This window comes from Ammospiza nelsoni, chromosome 16, assembly GCF_027579445.1.
Source record: "Ammospiza nelsoni isolate bAmmNel1 chromosome 16, bAmmNel1.pri, whole genome shotgun sequence".
NCBI lineage: Eukaryota > Metazoa > Chordata > Aves > Passeriformes > Passerellidae > Ammospiza > Ammospiza nelsoni.
Window position 1 is genome coordinate 5,357,132 of NC_080648.1, and position 22,430 is coordinate 5,379,561.

Below are 22,430 nucleotides of genomic sequence, written 5' to 3' on the forward strand. Positions count from 1 at the left end.
CAGTAAGGATGGAGTGCTTATGCCACTTCTGCCTGTCTCTGTGTCATTTGTGACTTAACAGTGCTAAATGTGCAACTGCAGGGTTAGACTGCCTTAAATAGAAGGAGGAGGGCTGAACTCTTCTATGGGGTGAATATTTTTAAGGAAATTCTTGCCTGTATCACAAAAAAAAACACAAATGACAAAGGTAAGCTGTAGGAGTAGTTTGACCTTCAGACACTTGGCTTTTGAGGATACAAAATCCACAGATTTAATTCACTATTCACAAGAAGGAAAAGCAAATGTACAAGTGAAATCCATGCATAGAGACATTTAACCTGTAGCATGCATGTATCTCATGCTGATGGAACCGGGGCTGGTGGCCAAAGTCCTGGAAAAAATTGTGAGCCAGCTGTCTGCTCTAAAATCAGCGAAATGTGAAGGAGGGACTGAGGCACCAGTGTACCTTTGTGGGCACACATGCTGCCTCCAGAATCCCCCCAGACTCTGATTCCCAGACTGGCAACACAGCCAGGGATGACTCAGGAGTGCTCTGTGTCTTCCTACTGATTCTCCCTACAGCACAGTGGTTCATCCTGTACAACTTGGTGTTCAATGTCATGGTGCTTCTTAAAACAGGATGGCCTCCCTGTACAATATTTTGCTTGTTCAGCAGACAGAACTCCTGGGGTTTTGATACTGGTCCAAGGTTCAGAAGACAACTGAAAATTGTTTCTCATGTGAAATGGGAAGTTGGCCTTTGTGTGTGAGCCCAAAGACCTTTCTGTGCCTCCTGGCTCTTGCTCTCATTGCTGCTCACACATATGATGTATTAAAGCATATTAGAATTGCATGTATGATTTTGGTTTGATTTTAAATACAGGTTTATTCCTTTTATTAATCATTCCCAAGCAACCTCACGTGGTTATGAACGTTTCACAGGTAGCCACGGACAAGGACAATGGCATCTTACTGTACAAAGGAGACAATGACCCTTTGGCTCTGGAGCTGTACCAGGGACACGTGAGGCTCATCTATGACACCCTGAGCTCCCCACCCACCACAGTGTACAGGTAAGAGGCTGAGCTCTGCCAAGGCAGTTGGCTTCCAAAACTGGTGAGCAGAGGTAGGATTTTTCTAATAAATGTGCTTTGCAGAAAAACCTTTTATTTTACTTCAAGGTATCTCTTTTATGCATGTAATTAGATGAGAAAATCAGGATAAAGACTTAGCTGGAGGCTGCACGGGTAAAAATTGACATTTATTGGCAATACCAGTGATGCTGTGTCCTCCTGTAATTGTAGAAAAATGCATTTTCTAATCTACTGTAAAGTTTCGGCTTCTGGTGAATTTTGTCCTTGAAATAGTTCCAATTAATCAGTTTCTTTGTTGATATCTAGCATTAAGTGACTGTACCAAGACAGAACCGTGAATATGCAACTGAAGGGTTAGACTACCTCAAATAGAAGGAGGAGGGCTGAAGTCTTCTATGGGGTGAATATTTTTAAGGAAATTCTTGCCTGTATCAGTAGTACCTACACAACCACAAAAAAGAACAAATTACAAAAGTAAATTGTAGAATAGTTTGACCTTCATACACTTGGCTTTTGAGGATATGAAATCCACAGGTTTAATTCACTATTCACAAGAAAGAAAAGCAAATGTACAAGTGAAATCCATGCATAGAGACACTTCTGCAGGAAGGAGGGACGTGCTGCCCTTTTCCTCCACGGTGCCTTCAGCATCCCTCTCCCTGGTTGTTATTTTCAAGCCCTGTTGCTCCAGTTTGCTGTGAGCACAGATGCAGCAGTGACCACACAGAGCACTTTGGGCTGGGCACAGGCTCCTGGCACTGTGTGTGCAGCAGAGCTGCAATTCCCAGCCCACTCACACTGTGGGGAGAGCAGGGGACAGCATGGATGTCACCACGCATCACCCACCTCAGACTTCTCTCAGAAAGTTTTCTCAGCACTTGCTAACATTTGAGCCTCCCAGGGATTTTTCTTTAGGGAAATGGTGGCATTTTTAAGAAAATGAAAACATTCTTTCTGTATTAAAGCAAAGTGAATAATACCAATGCAGACATCTTGCCAGGAAGAGCACGGGCCTGTCCCCTGTAGGAATGAAGGGAGTAGTTTGCCCATAGATTTCACCAGCTGGATGGATAGGTGTGAAAAACATCTCTGTGTGTGGCTGTTGATCCTAATTGATCAGCTGGGGCTGATAAACAGTTTAGTGCTGCTAATTAGAACAGAGGCAAAGGTTGTTTTGTGTCAGGGGTGATGTGGATGTTTGCTGGCCATGTCACCATGGCAGAGTGGGGACAGGAGCTGCTGCCACCAGCACACAACACAAACAACACTCCATGGAGCTGCTGCCCTCTGGGTGGGTGCAGTGTCCTCCTTGTCCCCACCCTTCCCAGGGATCAGGGAGGAGGGCTCCATTCACTCTGGCACCTCATTACCATGAGATTAATGGCCTGTTCACTACGTTTTGTGCACCCTGGTCTGCTGAGATGGGAAAGAAGCTGCTTAATACGGTGCCCTTTCTGAAATGTCACTCTAATCTTTTATTAGTTTAAGGAGTGGAGCAAAATGGGATTAGCATGGAGCTCGATGGGAAAAGATTAGGTTGATTGAGAAAAACTGCAGCTAAAGAATGTCAGAAAGGGCCTCTAAATAGATTTAAAGTCTTGTTTTCTTTAAAGGCAGAAGAAGGAGCAGGAAAACCTGCTTGTCCCCTTGCAAACATAGGATTTAAGGGTAGAAGGCATAAGTGGATCAGGTTTGACCTCTCTGTTTGACTTTTAGCTAAGGCATGTGCTCTGTTTGGCCTAACACATGACTTCCAGCTTGGCACAGAGTTTTGACAGGAAAACACCAAATAACAGAAAATCCCCCATTTCCTTTTAGCTTGGACAATGGTCAATTATTTCCATTATCCAGGCATTGGCCATCATTTCTAAGTTGTGTCACTAATACCTTCTGGATTGTTTAGAGGCTTTCTCAAGAGAAATTAAAGTCTACTTATACCTGGACCTGATTCCCATGAGTTTATCTGGACTTTTATTTGTTTTCTCCTAATCTGCATTTTGATGAATTGAATGGCTGGTTCAGTGTGATGCATTTTTTTTTTTTTTTTTTATCACAACCTGAAGAATTTGGGAAACTCCTTTCTTTAACTTCTACAATTTTCATTTGTCATTAAAAACAAGGTTGCCAGGAGAACCTGTAACATCCTGGCCTCACCATTGCTAAAATAGTTTGTCTTCCCTATTGCTTTGTCCCTGCTGTCTTGTTTAGATGCCTCATTTCATTTTCACTCTCAGCTAAAGTGGACTGTTTGCCTTTGCAAAGCTCTGTTGAAAGACTGTGAGATTAATGTTCACACTCAATATCATGTCCTGCTCCCCTTCAAAGCAGTCCACTTTTTGGACTGGATGAGCAGGGCTTTGGCTCTTGGTTTTTCCCCAGAAGAGTCTGCCAGAAGAGGAGGAGGCCTTAAAATGCTGCCTGGTGGGAGCTGTGCCAGCTACAGCTGCAGGAAATCTGTCCCTGACCTGGTCCTGGGCTGTAACTGAGATGTTTTGCTGGCTATTTCAGGTACTCCCAGGATGGGATGTGGGAAGTCATTGGCCAGCCACATGAACTGTAATTCCTCATCAGAGTCTCCACGATAAGATTTATTAATAGTACTTGCAAACAGTAAAATTAGCAAAGTACTTGGCTAATACAGGTGGTATCCTGTAGGGATGAGATAAAAGCTGTTGTCTGGGAAGCCAGCAGTGACTCAGTCACACTTGATGGTACTTTTCCATTTTTCCGGAGAGTGGCTCTGCTGCAGAGCTGCTGTGGGCATTTCAGGGCAGGGATGTGCCACAGGATGGGACTGCCAGGAAAGAGATGTTTAACTCCTCTGGGAAGGCAGAGGTGTCCCTGGCTATCAGAGTGAACCTGTTCTTGTATTTTAGTCACTCCTTTGAGCAGATTGAACCAGAATTGCTTCACAAAGTCAGTCTGGAAAAGCCCAAGATAATTGGCTGTACATTCAGGTTTGCTTAACATGTGTTTGTCCCTGTGGTAGTTTGGATAGAAAGGTTAAAGTTGACATTGGGCTTCTCTTTCATTCTGGTCAGGTAAAGGTCAGCACATGTCCAGTGGAAATGACTACCTACAATTCCCTGTCATTTTTCGCCAAGTTAGAGAGAAATACAAGTTAATGCAGTAATATAATATAATGCAATGACAGAACTCACCCTTTAAAAGAAAATCTGGCTGATCTTTTACTGGAACCTGTCACTTGTGAGCTGCAGAAAAATGGTTTCCTGGACGTCAGAGTAAAGCTCTTACAGAAGATCCATATTTGAAACAGGATTCCAAGTTATTGTTTCTTTTATTCTATTTAATGGACAACTGGGTACAGGAATATTTTTCTGAATGCTTTATTGCCCCCCTGGTTTCTGCACTGCTCAGAGTTACTCCTCCATGCCATGACAGTGCTTGGTGCCACTCCAACAGTGAGTTCTTGAAATGAAGTAAATTTTTTACATAGATACTGTACCTTAATTTAAAGATGCCAACTGGTAAGGAACATGCTGCTTTTACTTACTACCACAATCCAATTGTTAAAAGTTTGAATTAACAAAGAGCAGTTAATTCCATAGTTCCAGCATTCAGCCAATGACACTGTTATCTGTTTAACTGTACTCTATAGGGAGAACTCCCTATTTTCAGTCTTTTTTTCCCACATCTGTTCCTTGAGCTAGAGATAAGACCTTACTTGTAAACTTTTCTCCAATAGATTTTATGCTGCCACACAGTCATATTGATTTGGATGCTGAAATAATCCTTCCTAATACAAATGGAAAACAGAACTTTGACACAAAGTGCTGATGTAATTCCCTCCAGAGTTCCCAGATTGCCATGTTGCATACAGACTGTCATATCTGGTGAAGAGCAAGATGCAGGCGTTGTTGGTGTAAAATCATATGTTTTCATGCAAGATTCCTGACAGCAGTGAAAAAGGAGGCAGTTAGGAAAAGATAAGAATTAATTATATTTGTCTTTCTGTAGAGACTACACCCAAATCACATTTTAATTCCTTTTAAAAGTATCCCTGAATAATCTGCTTTCAAAAATGCTCTATCATTAAAAATATTCCTTGTAGATTGTATCATGCAGTTCTCATGGTCTGGCTGACTCTTACACAGCATAGATGGATGTTCTTGTGGTTAAAGCAAAAGGCCTGAAATAAAGGAGCTCACATTCCTGCTGTATCTGTTTCACATGTGATGACTGCAAGACGACAAATTAAATCTGGTTCCCTGTGTAAAAAGTCGAGAAAGGCATGAATAACAGAAAAGGTGTTTCAGAAATGTGCTGCAGGGTGAGGTTCCTGTCCCCCTGTCCCTCTTGGTTGTAGAACAGCACAAGGTTCTTTATGTTGGTGGCATCTGGAAACTTCTGTGTCCTGTTTCTTCAGGCTCTGGAGCCTGGGAGCTGCTGGGATTCCATGTCCAGCACTGTCCCTGGCCAGGCCACTGCTGAAGGGAACTTTTGTCCTCTACTCAAATTTCTGCTGGTCCTGAACCGGTGCTTTGGCAGTGAAACATCCACACCTTCCACAGAGAGGGAGTTTGTGCCATTGTCTCTTTAGCTGGAATTGCTTATCTGCAGAAAAGCCTGGGAGGCTTCACCATTAATTCTCTGCCTTCTGGGGAGGAATGTGCTGGAGGAGTGAGAACATTAATTATTCTTAGGATCATTATTAGAGCTTGTCAAACTCAGTTTTTTGGTGAAAGTGTCTTTGCAGAGTGCACTGCATGACTGCTCCTGTTCTTCCTAACACCTTCACAGTCTGCAGCCCATGCTGTGCCCATCCCTGGTGGGATGCCTGTTTGATACTCTGGATGGGCTCTAAATGGAATGTTTTTCAGTCATTTCTGTGAGGCATCACTGAGCTCTTTACAATTCTGCATATTTGCAGTTCATTTTATTCTAGCATGCACTCCTATTTTTTCAGGTACCCCTTAAGGATTCTGTATCAAATATAATGAAAGAAACTGGCATTAGTCTCTGACCTGCATAAGAAAAATTGTAAAATTTGAATGTACTTGTACATCTTGCATGAGCCAAGGCAAAGGATAGCTGAGTTATTTTTTTTACTTTTATAAAGGGCTCTGGAGTACTTAAATGGGGAAAAAATGACAAGTGTGTGAGTACTTGTCAAGCTACAAACATTGCATTTCTCTAGGTTTTCCTGGATTTTTCTTTTTTTTTGCAGTAGGACAGTGAAAATGTAAGGTCAAGACCTTAAGTATCATTTAACATTTATCATTAAGTTCAGAATCAAATATTTGCTTTCATGAAATACAGAAACTTTTTCATGCTGAGCTGAAGCTTAGGAAAGGTAAAGTTTTGTCCTTCAGGCTGCTGAAGGACTTAGCAAGCAAAATCTTGCTAAGCTGAATTAATTTTTTTTCTTTGCAAATCTGTCCAGTATCTCTTGCAAGAATGACAATTTCTTATCTCCTCCCCCTCTGAGAACCCAGGTCATTCTCTGCAGTTCAATGTCCAAGCTGCAGACCCTCACTTCATGTCTCACGCATCTATTGGGTGTTTCAGGGTGAGCTTTTCACCAGAAGAAAGCAAAACCTTTCACAAAGTGAGCCAGTGCTGGCCTGTCTGTGGTACCAGGTATGGTTAGGAATGGGTCATCTAAAGCCACTTGTTCTGGGTAAAGACAAAATGATAAAAGTTTGATAAAAGTAATGATAAAGGTTACATTCTCTGAGCCCCAGGGCACCTTATTCAAGGGCCAAAATCTGGAGCTGTGGGTCTAAGCTGCACTCAGGCATCCCCTGTCAGCAGAGGCCAGGCTGGAAAAAGGTTGCAAATATGTTTTAAAGGCATTTTCCTGCTATACCATAGGTCATTGGTCCAGTAGTACATTGCCAAAGTTGGTTAATTCTGATTGCATCAGAGGGAGGTTGAAGTGTTTGCATAATAGACAGTGATGGAATAAACCTAATCATAGTCAAAATGACTTTATAAACTTCCTGTGCACTAATGACTGGCTCATGTCTTGAATTGTGAGGGGTTTTGCCTTACAACAACATGTAGCAAGCTAATATGTTTATTTTTCCCTGCCTGTAAATTTCTTGTGAACATGATGAGTAACACAAAGTTTAGATGTGTGCCATGTGTGATAGATTCATGTCCCATCCATCCCAAGTGCTGAGCTGGCTCTGATGCAATGGAGGCAGGCTCTGCTGGGAGCAGCACACACAGACCTGGAGCTGAGGGACATGGTGGAGGGGCAGGAGGGGTCTGTGCCAGGTTATTTCAGTGTTTCCTCCCAGTATGGAATGGCACCACAGCTCAGCACGGTGCTGGGGGGAAGGTGGGCATGGCAGCTGCTCTGGTGGCTGTCAAACACAATGGGTTTGGTGGAAGAAGAGGATCCAGCTATAGGTATGTTGCTGTAACAATTTCTAAATAGAGATGACTTCTTTTTTCTTGGGGTTTAGCCTCCAATTTCAGGTAAAGCCCATCATTCTCTGTCAATCTGGCTGGATGCCCTGTTAAGTGTACTCTGCAGTGGCCCTGCTCCCTGCTGCTAACAGGCAGATAGCTGCATATTTTCCAGAGCTGAAAAGAGGATGGATGGTGCAAGGCATTGCCTGATGTGCCAACTCTGTGAAGGCACCTGGTGGATTTTCTCATCAGAACCTGTGATTTGATAATCAGCTGAATGGCAGAGCTGTTTTTCTAGAAGGTGACCCCGTGCATCCTGCTCTGTTCCAAGCCCTGGTGTGGCCAGGGGCTGTGTCACAGCCTGTCCTGGTGTGTGACACTCAGCTGTACCCACACAGTGCTGGGGAGGATGTGGCACTCAATCTGCCACCACCCTGCTGCTGTGCCAGGGCCTGCCTTCCCCTCTGCTTTTTGCAGTGTCATTTTCATAAGGTCACCAGATTTCACACCGACCCAATAGCACTGCAGAATCTCTGACTGATTCTTTTTTTGTAATCTGTATTTTGTGGGTTTGTTATTTTGTCTGATGCTTGTCACTGAGAGGACACCAGTACACGGCAGCTCGTGACAGCACCGTGAGGAGCCAAGGCATCCTGGTGGGGAGGGTGGGCAGGGAGCAGTGCTCTCATCTGTCACTCAGGAGAGGCCTTGGACTTGAGGAGTGCATTCCAGCTGCTTTTAAAACTGCCATGGCACTTGTTTTAAAAGATTCTCAGCAGAATGAGGTGTCAGCTCTGCTGGTGCGAGTGCAGGAGACAGCAATTTCTGCTTCCAGCAGCTTCTGCTCCCACCAATTTCTGCTCCCAGCAATGGGGTTGGAGAAAGATCTCACCCAGCTCTGTGAGAACCCACTGCAAACAAGCGATGTTTGCCCTGGCTGGGTGTCTGACCCCTTTATGAATCATCTAGGGAAAGGGGTCAGGATTGTGTTAATTGCATGTTGCAGGGGTGAAAAAAGGTCCTTGCCTTTGCCTTAGAAGGTCTGTAACACAATGACTTTCACTGCTGGCAGGGGTGCTGCAGGAATTGAATTATGGTTGGAAATTAGATATGCATAGCCTGGCCAAACGATCATTAGGGGAGATATGGTAATCAGCTGCCAGTGTTCAAGGGCTGTAAACACCAGGAAGAGAAAGATGGTTTATTTGGGTGGTCTACAAAGTTGTAAGTAGGAGAAAAGGTATAAAACCAAGCAAATTAAAATGGAAGTATCAAGGAAAAAACTCTCAATGTCGAGTACTCTCAGCCTAACAGACCTAACACTCAAGTCATGTAACACAGGATTGAACATAACAAAAGAGTGTATTTCAAGCTGAAAGTGAACTTGAGTGCTTTAATATTCCTTTCACCTCTTATTTCCCTAGTCCTGTGTTTCATTAGCATTTTTCATACTTTTTTCTCAACATGTGGTTTTTATTCAGCTCCTGAATATGATAGTGCTTGAAGTGATGTGTTATTGTGGAGGTAGCACAAACACCACTCCAATTATGATTTTGCCTTTGTTGCCATGGAGAAGTTTAAATCTATTTTAGGCCAAGGACTGATTATACCTGGAACTAAGGGTAGGAGGTAAGTGTAGCTTGGAAAGGTGAAAACCCATCACTGCTGACAGCCACAGTCAGCCCAGCACAGTGTGAGTTTCACAGCTCCCAAACTGCTGACATCTCTGCGCAGTTCCCTGCAGCTCTCACCTTGAGTTTTTGATTTTGGTGCCTCTTTTCTGGTTCTGTAAGCTCCTTAAGCTCATTTGGACATGTATTTTTGTTTATTCCCTTCTACTTTAAATGTTCTCAAAGATTATCTAATTTCAGTGTTCCCCATGGCCTTCACCACCCAGTCTCTTGCCATCCTTGTGTTTCCTTTGTTTTGTGTGTCAAATGAGGCATGTCCCCATTAAGACAGAGGTCAGGAAAATCTGGAGACTGTAGCTAATGAATTAATGTTCTCATTTGCATAATTGATGGTTATATATCTCCTCAGTGACATGGTTTGCTGTGATACTTAAAGCTATTTTTGGTTTTGACTCCTCTGCCCTGCTGTTCTCTGCTGTCTACAACAAAGGTGTATTACTAGACAGTGAAAAAAATCTGACCCCAAAGCCCAAATTTTACAGGTTCCAGCTGAATGCTTTAATCCTTTAATGCATTTCTGTTCACTGGCATATTTATAGTGGCTCAGCTCTAAATCTCTCATGGGTGTTAGAGCAAGGGGAGTCAGTGCTTGAAACATCTGTGTGTGCTTGGGGCTGGAGTACAGGGGAAAGAAAATATATGAGGGAGAAGAGAAATAGCTGGAAAACGAGAGTGGAAATCAGTTCTTTCCTATATTCCCTGAGGTGTTATGTTTAATACACATCCCTTTCCCTTCCGTTCTTTGTGTCTTGGAGCCTGAGCTGCCATGTGCACTGTATGCAGTGCCCTGTGCACGGCTCCACTGGCTCACCTTGCTGGAGCTGCTCTGGCTAAAGAGGCCAGCTCCCTCCCACAGGAAATTTTAATTTCTCTCCCATAGAACCCTCTCTAGTGGCCTCCCTTCCCTGTTAGGGCAGCTCCAAGGGAACAGAAGGTGCTGGACCCAGAGCTTTGGAAGCTGAGGTCTCCTCACATCCCAGCATTTTCCTCTTTTTTTGGCCAAATTTGACCAGATGCCATGTCCAGCTCTGAGGCTAACCTCAGTGAGAGCAATGTGCTGGACTGTGCAAGGCATGTAAGGTGGGCTGTGAAGAGAGGAGTGTGATGGAGAAGAGAGAGTGGAGGGATGCTGTACAGACTGAGCACAGTGAGGGAATGCCTGACCAGGTGCCAACCACAGCCCCCAGCAGCAGTGCATCCTGAGGAATCACTTTGTGTCATGGGAAACTTTTGATTCCTTCTGCTGCTTACCTTTCAGAAAGTTTATTATTAAATTCCTGGAAATCCTTGCTTACACTTTAAGTGTTTACTCTTTAATCATAATTCCTCCGTTTTTTTCAACAAGAATTTGCACAAAGCTATACAATATCCAAACTATACAATATCCAATGGCAGTGGCACAAAGTGCTGTGGCTGGAACTCAGCTAAAATTCCCTGACTGCATTGAGGGCTTGGAAAGATGTCAGGAGCGGCACACGGTTTGTCAGCACCTGGGGAAAGGCCCTGGGGCTCTCCCTGCCGCCCCTTTCGGGTGTCCCTCGTTGGGCTCGCTCTGCTTGATTCGGTTTCACCGGGACGCGGGGCAGCGGGATCAGGCCCGGGAGCAGGGAGCGAGGCCGAGAGCGGGATCAGGGAGCAGGGGACGGGAGCGGGATCAGGCCCGGGAGCAGGGAGCGAGGCCGACAGCGGGGGATCCAGGAGCAGGGATCAGGCCCGGGAGTGGGATCAGGCCCGGGAGTGGGAGCGGGGCCGGCGCTGTCCCCGCTCGGCTCGCGGTGCCACGGCGCCCTCTGCTGCCCGTCAGCGCCGCTGCACCGCGCTCCGAGCCCGTATTCCAGGCTCTGGTCCCACATTCCGGTTCTCACTCTGAATTCCCAGCCAGTATCCCGCATTCCCGGCTGCCAGTATCCCGCATTCCCGGCTCTCTTTCTGATTTCCCGGCTCTCGTCCCACATTCCCGCCTCTCACCCTGCATTCCCAGCCAGTATCCCGCATTTCGGCTCTCACCCTGAATTCCCGGCCAGTATTCCGCATTCCTGACTCTCATCCCGCATTCCCGGTTCTCGTCCTATTCCCGGCCAATATCCCGCATTCTCGGCCCGTATCCCACATTCCCGACTCTCATCCCGTTTTCCCTCCTATCACTCCGCATTCACGGCCCGCATTCCCCGCTCTCACCCCTCACTCCCAGTCTGTATCCCGCATTCCCCGCTCCCATCCCGCTTTCCCTGCCCGTATCCCGCATTCCCCGCTCCCATCCCGCTTTCCCACACCCCGCATTCCCGGCCTGCCCCCGCCGCGCTCGGGGCGGTGTTTGCCAGAGGAACCCCATCAATCCCGACTGGAGGCGGGCACCTCCATCCGCGGGCGGCTCCAGAAGGAAGAGCCCTGTGGGAGCACCTGATGCCCTGTTTCAGGGAACGGGGAATTCACTGGGGATTTAACGGGACCCTTTAACGGGAGCGGGGGGCTGGCGGGGAGCGGAGCGAGCGCTGCTCGGCGCTGCGGCCGCCGCCCTTCATCCCCGGCCAAGCCACTGTCTCCAGCTGTCTCCGAAGATTGCCGGGGCTCCTAAAGGCCCGGCTGAGCAGAGTTCGTGCAGCTTTTCTCTCACCACGGGTCTCTCCCCCGCGGTTGTCTCCATCTCAGAAGCCCAAGGCGTCTGAATGCCTTTCCGTCAGCAGCGGCAGTGAGTGCGTGCTCTCTCTCGCACGAGTATCTGCTGCCGGGGGATTTCCTGTCATCCTGCCTGTCCACGTTCAGTCTCTCCATCATATCTCTGTGTCTTCTCAAACAGCAAATGAGTGCTTTGTCTGTTCGAACTTTATCTGCTTTACAAAACTGCAGTGTTGGGTGATGGCTGTGAGTTACTTTGTTTCTCAAAGTTCAGGCAAAGATTATTTTAATTCTGGGTTAAAAAGTGAAAAAATCAGAATGCAGTAATGCTCATCCATATATTCCTGCCGACTGGGACCTCTCGCTCCCTTTCCAACTAAAATACCAGCACTGGGTATGCTGAAAGGCATGAGCACCATGTGGGATGGCTGCTTCCATGCCCGGGACTCACAGATTTTTGTTGGCCTGCTAGTCAAGGCATAATCTGGACAAAGCACACCCTGTGGAGAGTAGGTGATGAATGCCTGTGAAATCCTGGCTCTGGGAAGAGCCAGTCCTGCCAGATGTGATAATGTTGTCCTCTGACAAATGGCCATAGCTTGGCCTTCTGCAGATAACCATGGGGTTTGTGTGCTAGCTTCAGCTATTGATCCTGCTGGGGAAGGTCTCCCTATCCTGCAGCCATCCCTCCCACCTCCACAGTGCTCAGCTCTCACAGCCCGTGGCTCCTCTTCTCCCTTTCACTGGCACTTCTGCACAGACCAACAATTACCCATGTGCATTTCCATTTATCTCACACCTTCCAGCTGAAGTCCAAGTGCTTCTCCCTGGGAATCAGGCACTGCAGAGAGCAATGAGATAAGCAGGGAGCACCGAGGGATCACCCAGTCGGCCTTGCTGTAGCACAGCTGCTCCTTGTAACGCAGCAGACACTTAGCAGAATTCCTGAGTATCCAAACACAAAGTTCAGTGCAGCTGTTTCCAAACTCACTTGGGTTGCTGCAGTGCCCTGGGGTGCAGTGGGGACAGGCCCACCCTTCCCAGGGCCACAGACATCCTCTGCCTCTCCTCCTGCACCACACAGCCCCCTGCCCCTGCCAGGGCCCTGCTGTAACAGCTCTGACCCACAGTGTCTGCTGGACCTGCATTTCTGTTCACTGTCAAGCCTTTATGTTTTTTCTTTAAAACGCTTTGAACTGTACCATCAGCTTCAGGTTCTTGAGTTGTCCCCAGGGCTCTGTCACCATCTTGCACAGGGGCAGCAGCCACAGCCCAGGGCTTCCCTGCAGGTCAGGAATGAGTGATTGAGCCAGCTGAGCTTTCCTAGGAGCTGTGGCAGATCTCTCTTATTTATATAAAGCAGGTCAGGAATGAGTGATTGAGCCAGCAGAGCTTTCCTGGGAGCCTTTCTGTGGCAGAACTATCTTGCTTATTTATGTAAAGCCACACTGTAAAGGTGTTCATTCGCTGCTCTGTTACCTTATGACCCATGTAACCTTACATGAACTTTTGAAGATCTGTGTGTTAGTGATTCATCCCAAAAACCTGTGGGGAGAGCAGAGCAGCTCTGCAGAGGCACGTGAGCACCAGTGTGCTCTTCTCCACCAGCACATTCCCAGAAATGCCTGCAGTGCTGACTGGCTGCCTGACATTGCTCAAGTACAATTGGTTGTGTCAGGTCTACCATAAAACACTATAAAAATGAAACTTCTTCCAGCAACAGCTGAATTCCAGTAATCTCCAAGGCATGTGATTTGCTTGTGGAGTCGAGGCCCCATTTCCTTGCTGCAATAGCCTTACACATCAGTTCTGCAGGGCTGGGCACTAAGGATGGGCAGCATGTCATCTGAGAGCTGGTCACATCTCAAAGGTGATTCACCCTCAGAGATGAGAGTGTCTCTTCCTCTCCACTGCCTGTGCAGAAAGTGTGGGTAAATAGCTCAGAGACAGTGACCTCGCCAGTTTACAAATCCCCTGAAAGGAATCTGGCCTGTGAATTTTTAACCTCCTGTGAGAGGATGCTGAGCTTATGGGCCTTTGGAATGAGCAGAAACCCAAACTTTGACACTGTGCTATGGTGTGCACCACGTGTGCAGCAATCCCAAACCCAGGCTGCTGTCCAAGCAGTGTCTCAGGATGCCCAAAGCTGGTGTGTTCTGTCATTACCCACACAGAACAGCAGCTCCAGGCTGAAGGGAGGAATCTGGGAAAGGGCATCAGTGCATGTGGGCAATTCACAGAGCCCACAGGCTGATTCCAGAACAACCACTACTGCTATCACATTATTTCTGTGTTCCTATGTGCATCTGAGTGCACATGAGATACTGTGCCTTGTAATCACACCCACAGCAGTGGGAAAACCCCATCAGATCTAACTCCCACCCTGCTTTGAAACTCTTTGCTCAAGAGCAGGTAATCAACCCTTGCCCCTCCCTGCTTGTAGGAGAGCATTAAACCCTCAGGTTGTTTTAGGGAATTTCACCATGCAGCATTAGGGTTTGAGAGCTGAAGCTGCCCTGAAAATAAAAATATGATAGCGTGATGCAAATGGAATGATATCACTGCACTTCTTAATGGCTGAGGGAGCGAACAGAAGATGAAGGTGAAGATTGTTTGATGTGCAGACTAGGAGGTTGCTGCAGGCTTCATGCATCTGAAAAATCAGTGCTAAAAACAAAGCAATGAATGCACACTACTTTACCATCTTGTCTGCTCACATGGCTGCCTGCTCCCTGCCCCATCACCCGACAATTCCTATTGTTTTATCCTCAACCTTCAATCTACACCTTAATGTTTCCCTAAAGGAGTAGCAATTTGTCATTTTTCCTTGTGTTCAGGTGGGATTGTCTGATATTGAACAAAGCACTCTGGTCATTTACAAGCCAAAACCTCCTGAATTCCTTCTCTGGCTTTGAGAACCTCAGTCTGTCCTTATTCCTTAGCACATAGTCCAAGACACTTCTGCTGTGAGGAGGTGCTGGTTTCAGAGGTCTCTGCTGTCTCACCCCAAACTGCAATCTCTCCTGACCCCTGTGAGGTAATTTGAGTTTAAACTACCCATAGGAGAAGAAATTATTTCAGTGATCCACCCTGCAGCATGAGCACCAAGCAGTGTGACAGAGGGCAGCCAGCTGTGCCTGAGAGCTCAGAATGGGATTTTTTGGTAGTTTTGTCCCCAAAGCCAGTGTAGCTATGCTCTTGCTTTTCTGCCCTGGAAAAAGCAACTGGAGTGGCTGCTGTCCTGATTAGCTGGCCTTGAAGCATTGCACATGTGTCAGTGCTGCCTGCCCAGGATCAGCTGAGGGTCAGTCTGTGCCTCCCTGCTGGAGAAAAGGCTGAGAACACCCTGGCTGCAAACTCCAGAGCAGCCCAGGGCTGTGCTGGGCAAGGTGTACCACGGGGACACAGGATGTCACAGGGGCTGCTCCTTGTTCATCTTCTAATTATTTTCTTTTTCTCTTACTTTTTAGTGTGGAAACAATAAATGATGGGCAGTTTCACAGTGTGGAACTCGTGATGCTGAACCAAACTCTGAACCTGGTGGTGGACAAGGGGGCTCCCAAGAGCCTGGGAAAGCTCCAGAAGCAATCTTCTGTCAGCCTCAACACACCTCTCTACATTGGAGGTACTGTGATTGCTCTAGAATTGAAGTTTTAACCTGTTTTCTCAGAAGCAAATTATCTTCCCTCCTGTGGGGAGGGCTCTCACACAGCCACCACAGGAACAGCCTGCTTGGCATTTCAGCACTCCCAGAACTGGCTGGCACCAAGCTGTGGTGGCTGAAGTGGAAGTATCAGTGGGAGCATCACAAATTGTCATGGCAAAAAAGCAAATCAATAGTCAGCAGGTTTAAATATACCATAACTGAGCATTATTTCTGCTGGAAGTTTTATAGAGGTCTAAAAATGGTGGGGAAAAAGGTGTGTGATTCAAAAACATATTAACACACAAGCTAAGAACACCTTGGTTAATAGTCTTCTCACTGGAAACTGAAGGCATAGTTTTAGACAGATATTAGAATTGCCCAAACCTCAGTTAAAAATTTTTTTCCCATTAAGTACTGAGTCTGGAGGGAAGAGGCCAAATGGGATGGGGAACAATGCCCAGAATAATGACTATACCACTGATTAGGTGTCTGGTTACAAGAGACAGAACAAAGGCTGGTCTCTGCCCAATGGATTGTTTTTGCCAGAACCCCCCTGGTCCTATTCTGGACTGAATGTTGAAATCTCTCTCTCAGTGACACGGAGTTCTTGAATTTTTAGTCAGCCTATTTCAAATACAAAAGTCAGCAGAATGGTAATAGGAAGTCTTTGAGCCTTTTCTAATGAGATAATTGAAGCCAATAGTAGAAACTCTTACCGAATTCAGTTGGTGCTGGTCAAGGCTTTTCTAAATAATTTTCTTTAATAACACTTTTCTAAAAGAGCCCTGAATATTGCCCTTGTAAAACAGAAAACTGGCTGATCTTGCTTTGTACAGAGCTGAACTTTTATAATTGGCTCCTATTAAGAATGTCACAGGCTATTAAAGAGCATTGTGCATCAAAGATAATCTGCTGGTGCAGAGGCCATCTCAATTTCTCCCTTTAGCACAGCACAAAAGATACCAATCCTGCAGCAGTTTATACACAGGGAACTTGGGAACTAATCCCATGGAAAAGTTTTGTTAATGGATGAGCATTATGGATCAATACTAATTCTCCAAAGGTACCTAAAAAATTCTCGGGAAAAACCTGAGATGTGGAATGAAGGATTGTTGGATACCAGGATCCATGGCCTCAGTAAAGACTTTTGCCTATTAAAAATCTTCTTGCTTCTTTCTAAACCCTCCCTGTTCTTCATGTGCCACCTCTTTGTGTGCATGGAGGCAGCTGCCCTTCCTCTGCAGGTGGTGTAGCTCAAGTAGTTGCCTAAATTACCCCAGAATAATTGGTCCTGACCTACAGTAAGCTTAACACAAACCTGAACCTTCAGATGCCCACATTTTTGTCCATCTCACACCCACATCACCTGTTCTAGAAACTTTCCTCCTAACACACAGTGAAACAGGTGCTGGATTTGTTTTAGGACATTACCCATAGACTGAGTTCAGAGGCCTCACATGGCTGAAAATGGAAGGTCCTGCCTGTGCTAATGCAGCTGTACATCCAAGCTGGCATCAGTGGGGAGGGCACAAAACAACATCCCAAAGAACCTGCTAGCCATCCAACTGTGTGAACTCTTCCAAGCACTTGAACAAGATGGGAGGGACTGGCCACAAAGCCTTGGCCTGGCCTTTGAGTGTTCTTGCCTGTCTTTAGAGCTTTTCTGCACTAATTTCCATGGGATGCACTCTTAGCACTCCCTCTATTAACACTGTGACCCAGTAAAGCCAAACTGTCTTGTTGCATCCCAGAGGTGGATGCTACCTGCTGACAAATGAAGGCATTCTCAAACCTTTCAGAAGAATAATTGCTATTAAACTGTAGAGAAGGAACATTACCTAAGGATAGGAACACACATAGCCACCAGGCAAAAAGAAAATAGTTTTTCCTTTTTCTTTTTTTTTTTTTTTGGTCATGTACTTCTTACAGAAGATTGGGCAAGTGAGTTTTTTTTTCCTTTCCATTTCCAGAATGAGGACAGTGAGATTGTGCTACTTTACAAAGTTCCTATGCAAATTAGTTATTCAAAGATTTTAAGGGGCTGTGACAAAAGAAGCTTTAGCAATTATAACTTATATAATTTATAATTATATAAATTATACCAATTATAATTTATAATTGTAAGTGTAATTTAACCTTCCCCCTTTCCTTTTTTCTGAAGGGATCCCAACCTCTACTGGATTATCCTCCCTGCGCCAGGGTGCAGACAAAACTCCGAATGGTTTTCATGGCTGCATTCACGACGTCAGGATCAACAATGAACTGCAGGATTTCAAGGATTTACCCCAGCAGTCCCTGGGAGTCCTTCCTGGCTGCAAATCCTGTAACATCTGCAAGCACGGCATCTGCCGGTCCCTGGAGAAAACGAGTGTGATTTGTGAATGCCACCCGGGCTGGACGGGCCCTCTGTGTGACCAGGAGATTGGAGATCCGTGTCTTAACCACAAGTAAGCTCAAACCAACACTGACTGGAGAGCAAAAGCTTTACAGCTCGTGCATATTTCACATTTCATCTTGCAAAACCACATCTGACTGGTTTTGGAGGTGCTGGAGGTTATTGACAGTTGTGAGTCTGTGTCTGGAGCAGCTCTCAATTTCCACCTCTTGTTCAGACGTTGCTGACTCACCAAAGGAGCTCTGGTCCTGCAGGAGCTCAGGTGTTAATGCTGCAGGTCATACCTTCAGCTGTGACTCTACACATTAAAATACAGAACCTCCTGTTAATGGGCATGGCTTAACCCCAGGAGGTGAGAGCCTGCACGGATCCAGAGCAGCCTGTGAGGGAGAAGTACACATTTCAGGGGTTTTCTCCCTGCAGCACTGAGCCCAGTCTTCAAACTTACTCCCTGAAGACCATTATGCACTCCAGTGTGAGCAGTTTTAAATTTCCCAAATAGCTGACTTAAATATTACACTTTGAAATAGCCCTTTAAAGTGCAAGTTTAAAGGATAGCGTGGTGTTGCATGTGACGGGAGCATGAGTGTAAAGTATTTACAGTTCAAAGGCTCAATAACCACATCTCCATCAGAAACACAGGATGAATAGCTTTCTTATGGCAAATACACAGGAAACAGTCTCGTGCAGAGCAGCAGGCTGCATATTTCAGTGTTGTTTCATAAGCAGATGGAAGTACTTTTGTTTTAGAAGTTCCTTCAGTTGCTGTCTTGGAAGGCGCTTTTCACGAGCTCGTACTTTTGACAGGTAAATTGATGCAGTGAATAATCATTCTCAGAGATTTAACCTGGCAAAGGTACCATTTTCAACTTGCTTCTGGTTCTAATTCTGCAAAGTACTGAAGTCTGGAGGTGTTGAAAAGCACCTGACAGTTTACAAACCAAAGGTATGAAGACCCAAATGTTTCCTTGAATTTCCAGTGTCAACACAAAGCTGTTGTGGTTGGGCAGAGAAAAATAAGGGAGTTCCAGATGTTTACATGATGAGGGATTGTTTCTCTCATAGTCCAGGGAGGATGAGGCAATCATGAGCATAGTTCCTTGCTAAGGGAAGTAGCTGTGTGTATTTTTATGTTCACACACTGTCCCACCTTTCCTAAATCAGTTCAGCCTTTTGGAGCTGGCTCCCTAAAGCCCTGCCAGGTGTTTCCAGGGGAGTGTGGAGCCCTGCTGGCAGGTCTGCTCCAACACTCACAGGTTAATCTCACTGAGGAAATGCACCTGTAACCATCAGGTAACCTCTGGTTCGTGGGGCAGAAAATACTGCTCTATACAGACTGTGACCCCCTTCATTACAGTATATTACAGTTGCACGTCTGGAGCTCACTGAAACTGCTCTTGTAATCTTTCTTTTTTAGTTCAAAGCTTAAAAATTAAATGTACAAAAATTCAAGATAAACAAGTACTAATTTTGAAGTACTAGAAAGAAAATAGAAATAAGAGAGAAACGGGCTTATGTCAAGTTAGGTTATGCCAAAGTTTTTCCTTGGCTGGAGAGAGTTGCTTTCCTTGCTGTTCTGAGCCCACACCAAGTCTGCCCCTGTGCCAGAAGTGGGGACAGTGTCAGAGAACTCGCTCAGGATCACCACCCCACCCTGTGGTGTTCCTTGGAAATGCCAAAGCTCGCTGCAAACCCCAGGAGCCAGGGAACCCTCAAGTACAGCTGCCTGCTGATAAGTCTGTGCATAGCTTTGCCACCAGCACCTTCATTTATCACACTGGTTTTCATCACCTGATATTATTTGTACAGCAGCTCTGCTCAGGAAGCCTGGGCATGCAGTTTGATTGTTGGCACTTAGTTGCACGTGCTGCTGCTGTAAATGTGAGCTGTCTCCTGTGGGTGCCAAGCCTTGGTCTGTGCTCACCAAGAGCCGAATGTTTTCTACTTAGGTTCACAAATTCTAAATGTATTCTCTGAACGTTATCCAGTATTCACTGAAAACCCAACAGGTTTTCTCCAGAGTGTTTGACACTGAGCTGCTGTTTTTGGATTAGTATCCTGGAATTAAATGGGCAGAAATGCCAAAACCAAACATTTCTGGGAAAAGGAACTTTCACATCCAGCAAAGACCAGCTCTAAATGCTGCTGTTTCTCCAGGTGCCTGCATGGCAAGTGCACGGCTGCCGGTGCTGCTTACACCTGTAAGTGCATGGAGGGCTACACAGGCCCCTACTGTGACAAGAAGAGCAATTCCTCAAGCCCCTGCAGGACTTTGAAATGCAGCCACGGGCAGTGCAAGGTCTCGGAGCACGGGGAGCCCTACTGCGAATGTGACCCTGGCTACAGCGGAGAGCTCTGTGACAGAGGTAGGCTTGTGCTGCTGCAGTCCTGCTTTACACCTCATTTACACCTGCCTTACTCCTCTCTTCCCAGTCCCTCCCCTGACTTAGGGAGGAATGGCAAATAGAAGATAAAGCTAAGGCAGCCTTTACAGTGCAGTACAAGAACAGAATCACATAACAGTAGGTAGCTGCTATCACATAGAGAAACGGGGACATGGAGTGAAGAGTTTTATTCTTTATCTCCTGAATCATCAAGGTTTGCAGCTCCCAGGATTTGGGTGGGATGTTTAAAGAGCTTGTTGTGATGTTTCCCCTCAGCAAGCAGGGATCAGTTATTTGCACTGCTTTTATTTACAAGGAGGAACCACTCACCTGAAGTGGCATCAAAGATTCTCCTCCTTCAGCTTGGGCAGGTTTCCAGGGGAATCCCACAGATCATGATGGGCTTTCCTATGAGGGCAGAGGCCCAACTCTTCTGCCTGACCTGAAAAGACTCCCTGGAAACTCATTGAGTTTTAACTGCATCCTTTCTGCCTTTTTTTGTTCTTGTCCAGAAGGAAGGAGCTGGACTATATTATTTTTATTTCCATTGTCCCTTTCCTGTGCATGAACCACAGACTTTCCAAATTTTACACGTGCCCATCACCAAAATGTATCTGGCTGCTGCACAGGGACTGCAGAACAGCACAGACACACTCAGGTATCCCAGACCACTGGTGTCACACAGAGCAGGCTGACCTGTGCTCCAGAGAAGCAGACATGGTAAAACTAATTCTTATTTTGCAGGAGTGTTGCAGGACTCAACACTCAGCACTCATTAAAACACTTCCAGGCTGCTGATCAAAGCCAGCAGGCCTGCTTGGCCCTGGCCTTGCACAGGATATTACACATTTGTGTAGACATGCTCTGTTTTGGTGGCAGGTACAAAGCAGTAAAAGATTAAGGTTCTTCTCATGCCATCTGTTTGTGTTGAATCACATCATGAACCCAGGGCCACTCACCAATGTGTGGGGAATATCTGCTGTGAAAAACACGTTCACTGTCCTCTGAACATTTTAAAAGTTTAATAAAGGACAAAAGGAGACAAGGACCACAGAGCTAAGGTTGTTACAACCAGGTGCATCTTGGCACTCAGCTAAGAGCACCTCGGGGATACCCCTTAAACACCTTTTCCCTTACATCAGCCTGTTGCATATTCATAGACCCTTATGCATAGCAGACTTTTCCCCAAACTAGTTTACATGTTCCAAGAATTGTTTAGCATAGCTCCTCCTTGGATCCTCCTTTTTAGAACATGCAGATTCCCTGGTTGTGGTTTTAGTCCATTCTTATCACCTTTTTGGGCCCTGGCCCACGCTGTCTTCAGACAGTGGGTGCTGATGCTTGGCAGATCTGTACAGGTGTCCTCATCCTGTGTTCATTGGGTGTTATCACATCCAAGCAGGCATTTTAACACAAGCACGCTTATATCAGCTATTTCACTAAGCTTAATTAACAACAGAAATAAAAACTATATCTTTACAACAAAGTTACTTTAACACTACACATATAAAATCCATTTCAATATTTGCAAAAAGCCAATATTATAATATGTATCTATAACATTTGGCAAAATAGTTACTGTCATAGCTGGGTGTCCCCAGCTGGGTAATAATTAGCATTGACTCCATGATTCTCAGAAGACTGATGTATCTTTTTATTATAGTATATTTATTGAGAAACCTGTCTCCCTTACAGACAGTCACGACACAGGTGGACCCAATTGGTCCTTTAATTATAACACCATCACCATTGGCCAATTAAGAAACCACATTTTGGTAAACAAATCTCCATAACCCATTCCACATGTTCGCAACACCAGGTGCAGCAAGTGAGGATAAGAATTGTTTCTCATTCTTCTGTGATCTTCTCACAGCCTTCCCCAGACAATACCAGGGGAAAGCTGTGCGTTGCTCTCTGTGACCAGAGAACTGCTGCCACAAGTCAGCACCTTTCTGACTCCTTCCCACGCCCGTTGTCCCAGCAGAGAGCCTGTGCCAAGGAGACATCATTCGGGAAGTGGTGCACAAGCAGTCCTTACAGACAGTCACGACACAAGTGGACCCAATTGGTCATTTAATTAAAACACCATCACCATTGGCCAATTAAGAAAGATTTGTTTACCAAATCACCCTTTGGTAAACAAATCTCCATAACCCATTCTACATGTTCATAACAACAGGTGCAGCAAGTGAAGATACGAATTATCATTGTTCTCTCTGATGTTCTCACAGCCTTCTCCAGGAC

General features: G+C 45.8%; 1 protein-coding gene across 2 annotated transcripts in view; it reads left to right on the forward strand.

The window, feature by feature from the left end:
• Positions 1 to 22,430, forward strand: part of SLIT3 (slit guidance ligand 3) — a 487,770-nt gene that overhangs the window by 461,267 nt on the left and 4,073 nt on the right. For both annotated transcript variants that reach the window (XM_059483464.1, XM_059483463.1), the window contains 4 exons: positions 922 to 1,052; positions 15,232 to 15,386; positions 17,569 to 17,854; positions 19,960 to 20,168. In XM_059483464.1, the coding sequence (XP_059339447.1) occupies positions 922 to 1,052; positions 15,232 to 15,386; positions 17,569 to 17,854; positions 19,960 to 20,168 (781 nt within the window). The remainder of the gene's footprint in view (positions 1 to 921; positions 1,053 to 15,231; positions 15,387 to 17,568; positions 17,855 to 19,959; positions 20,169 to 22,430) is intronic.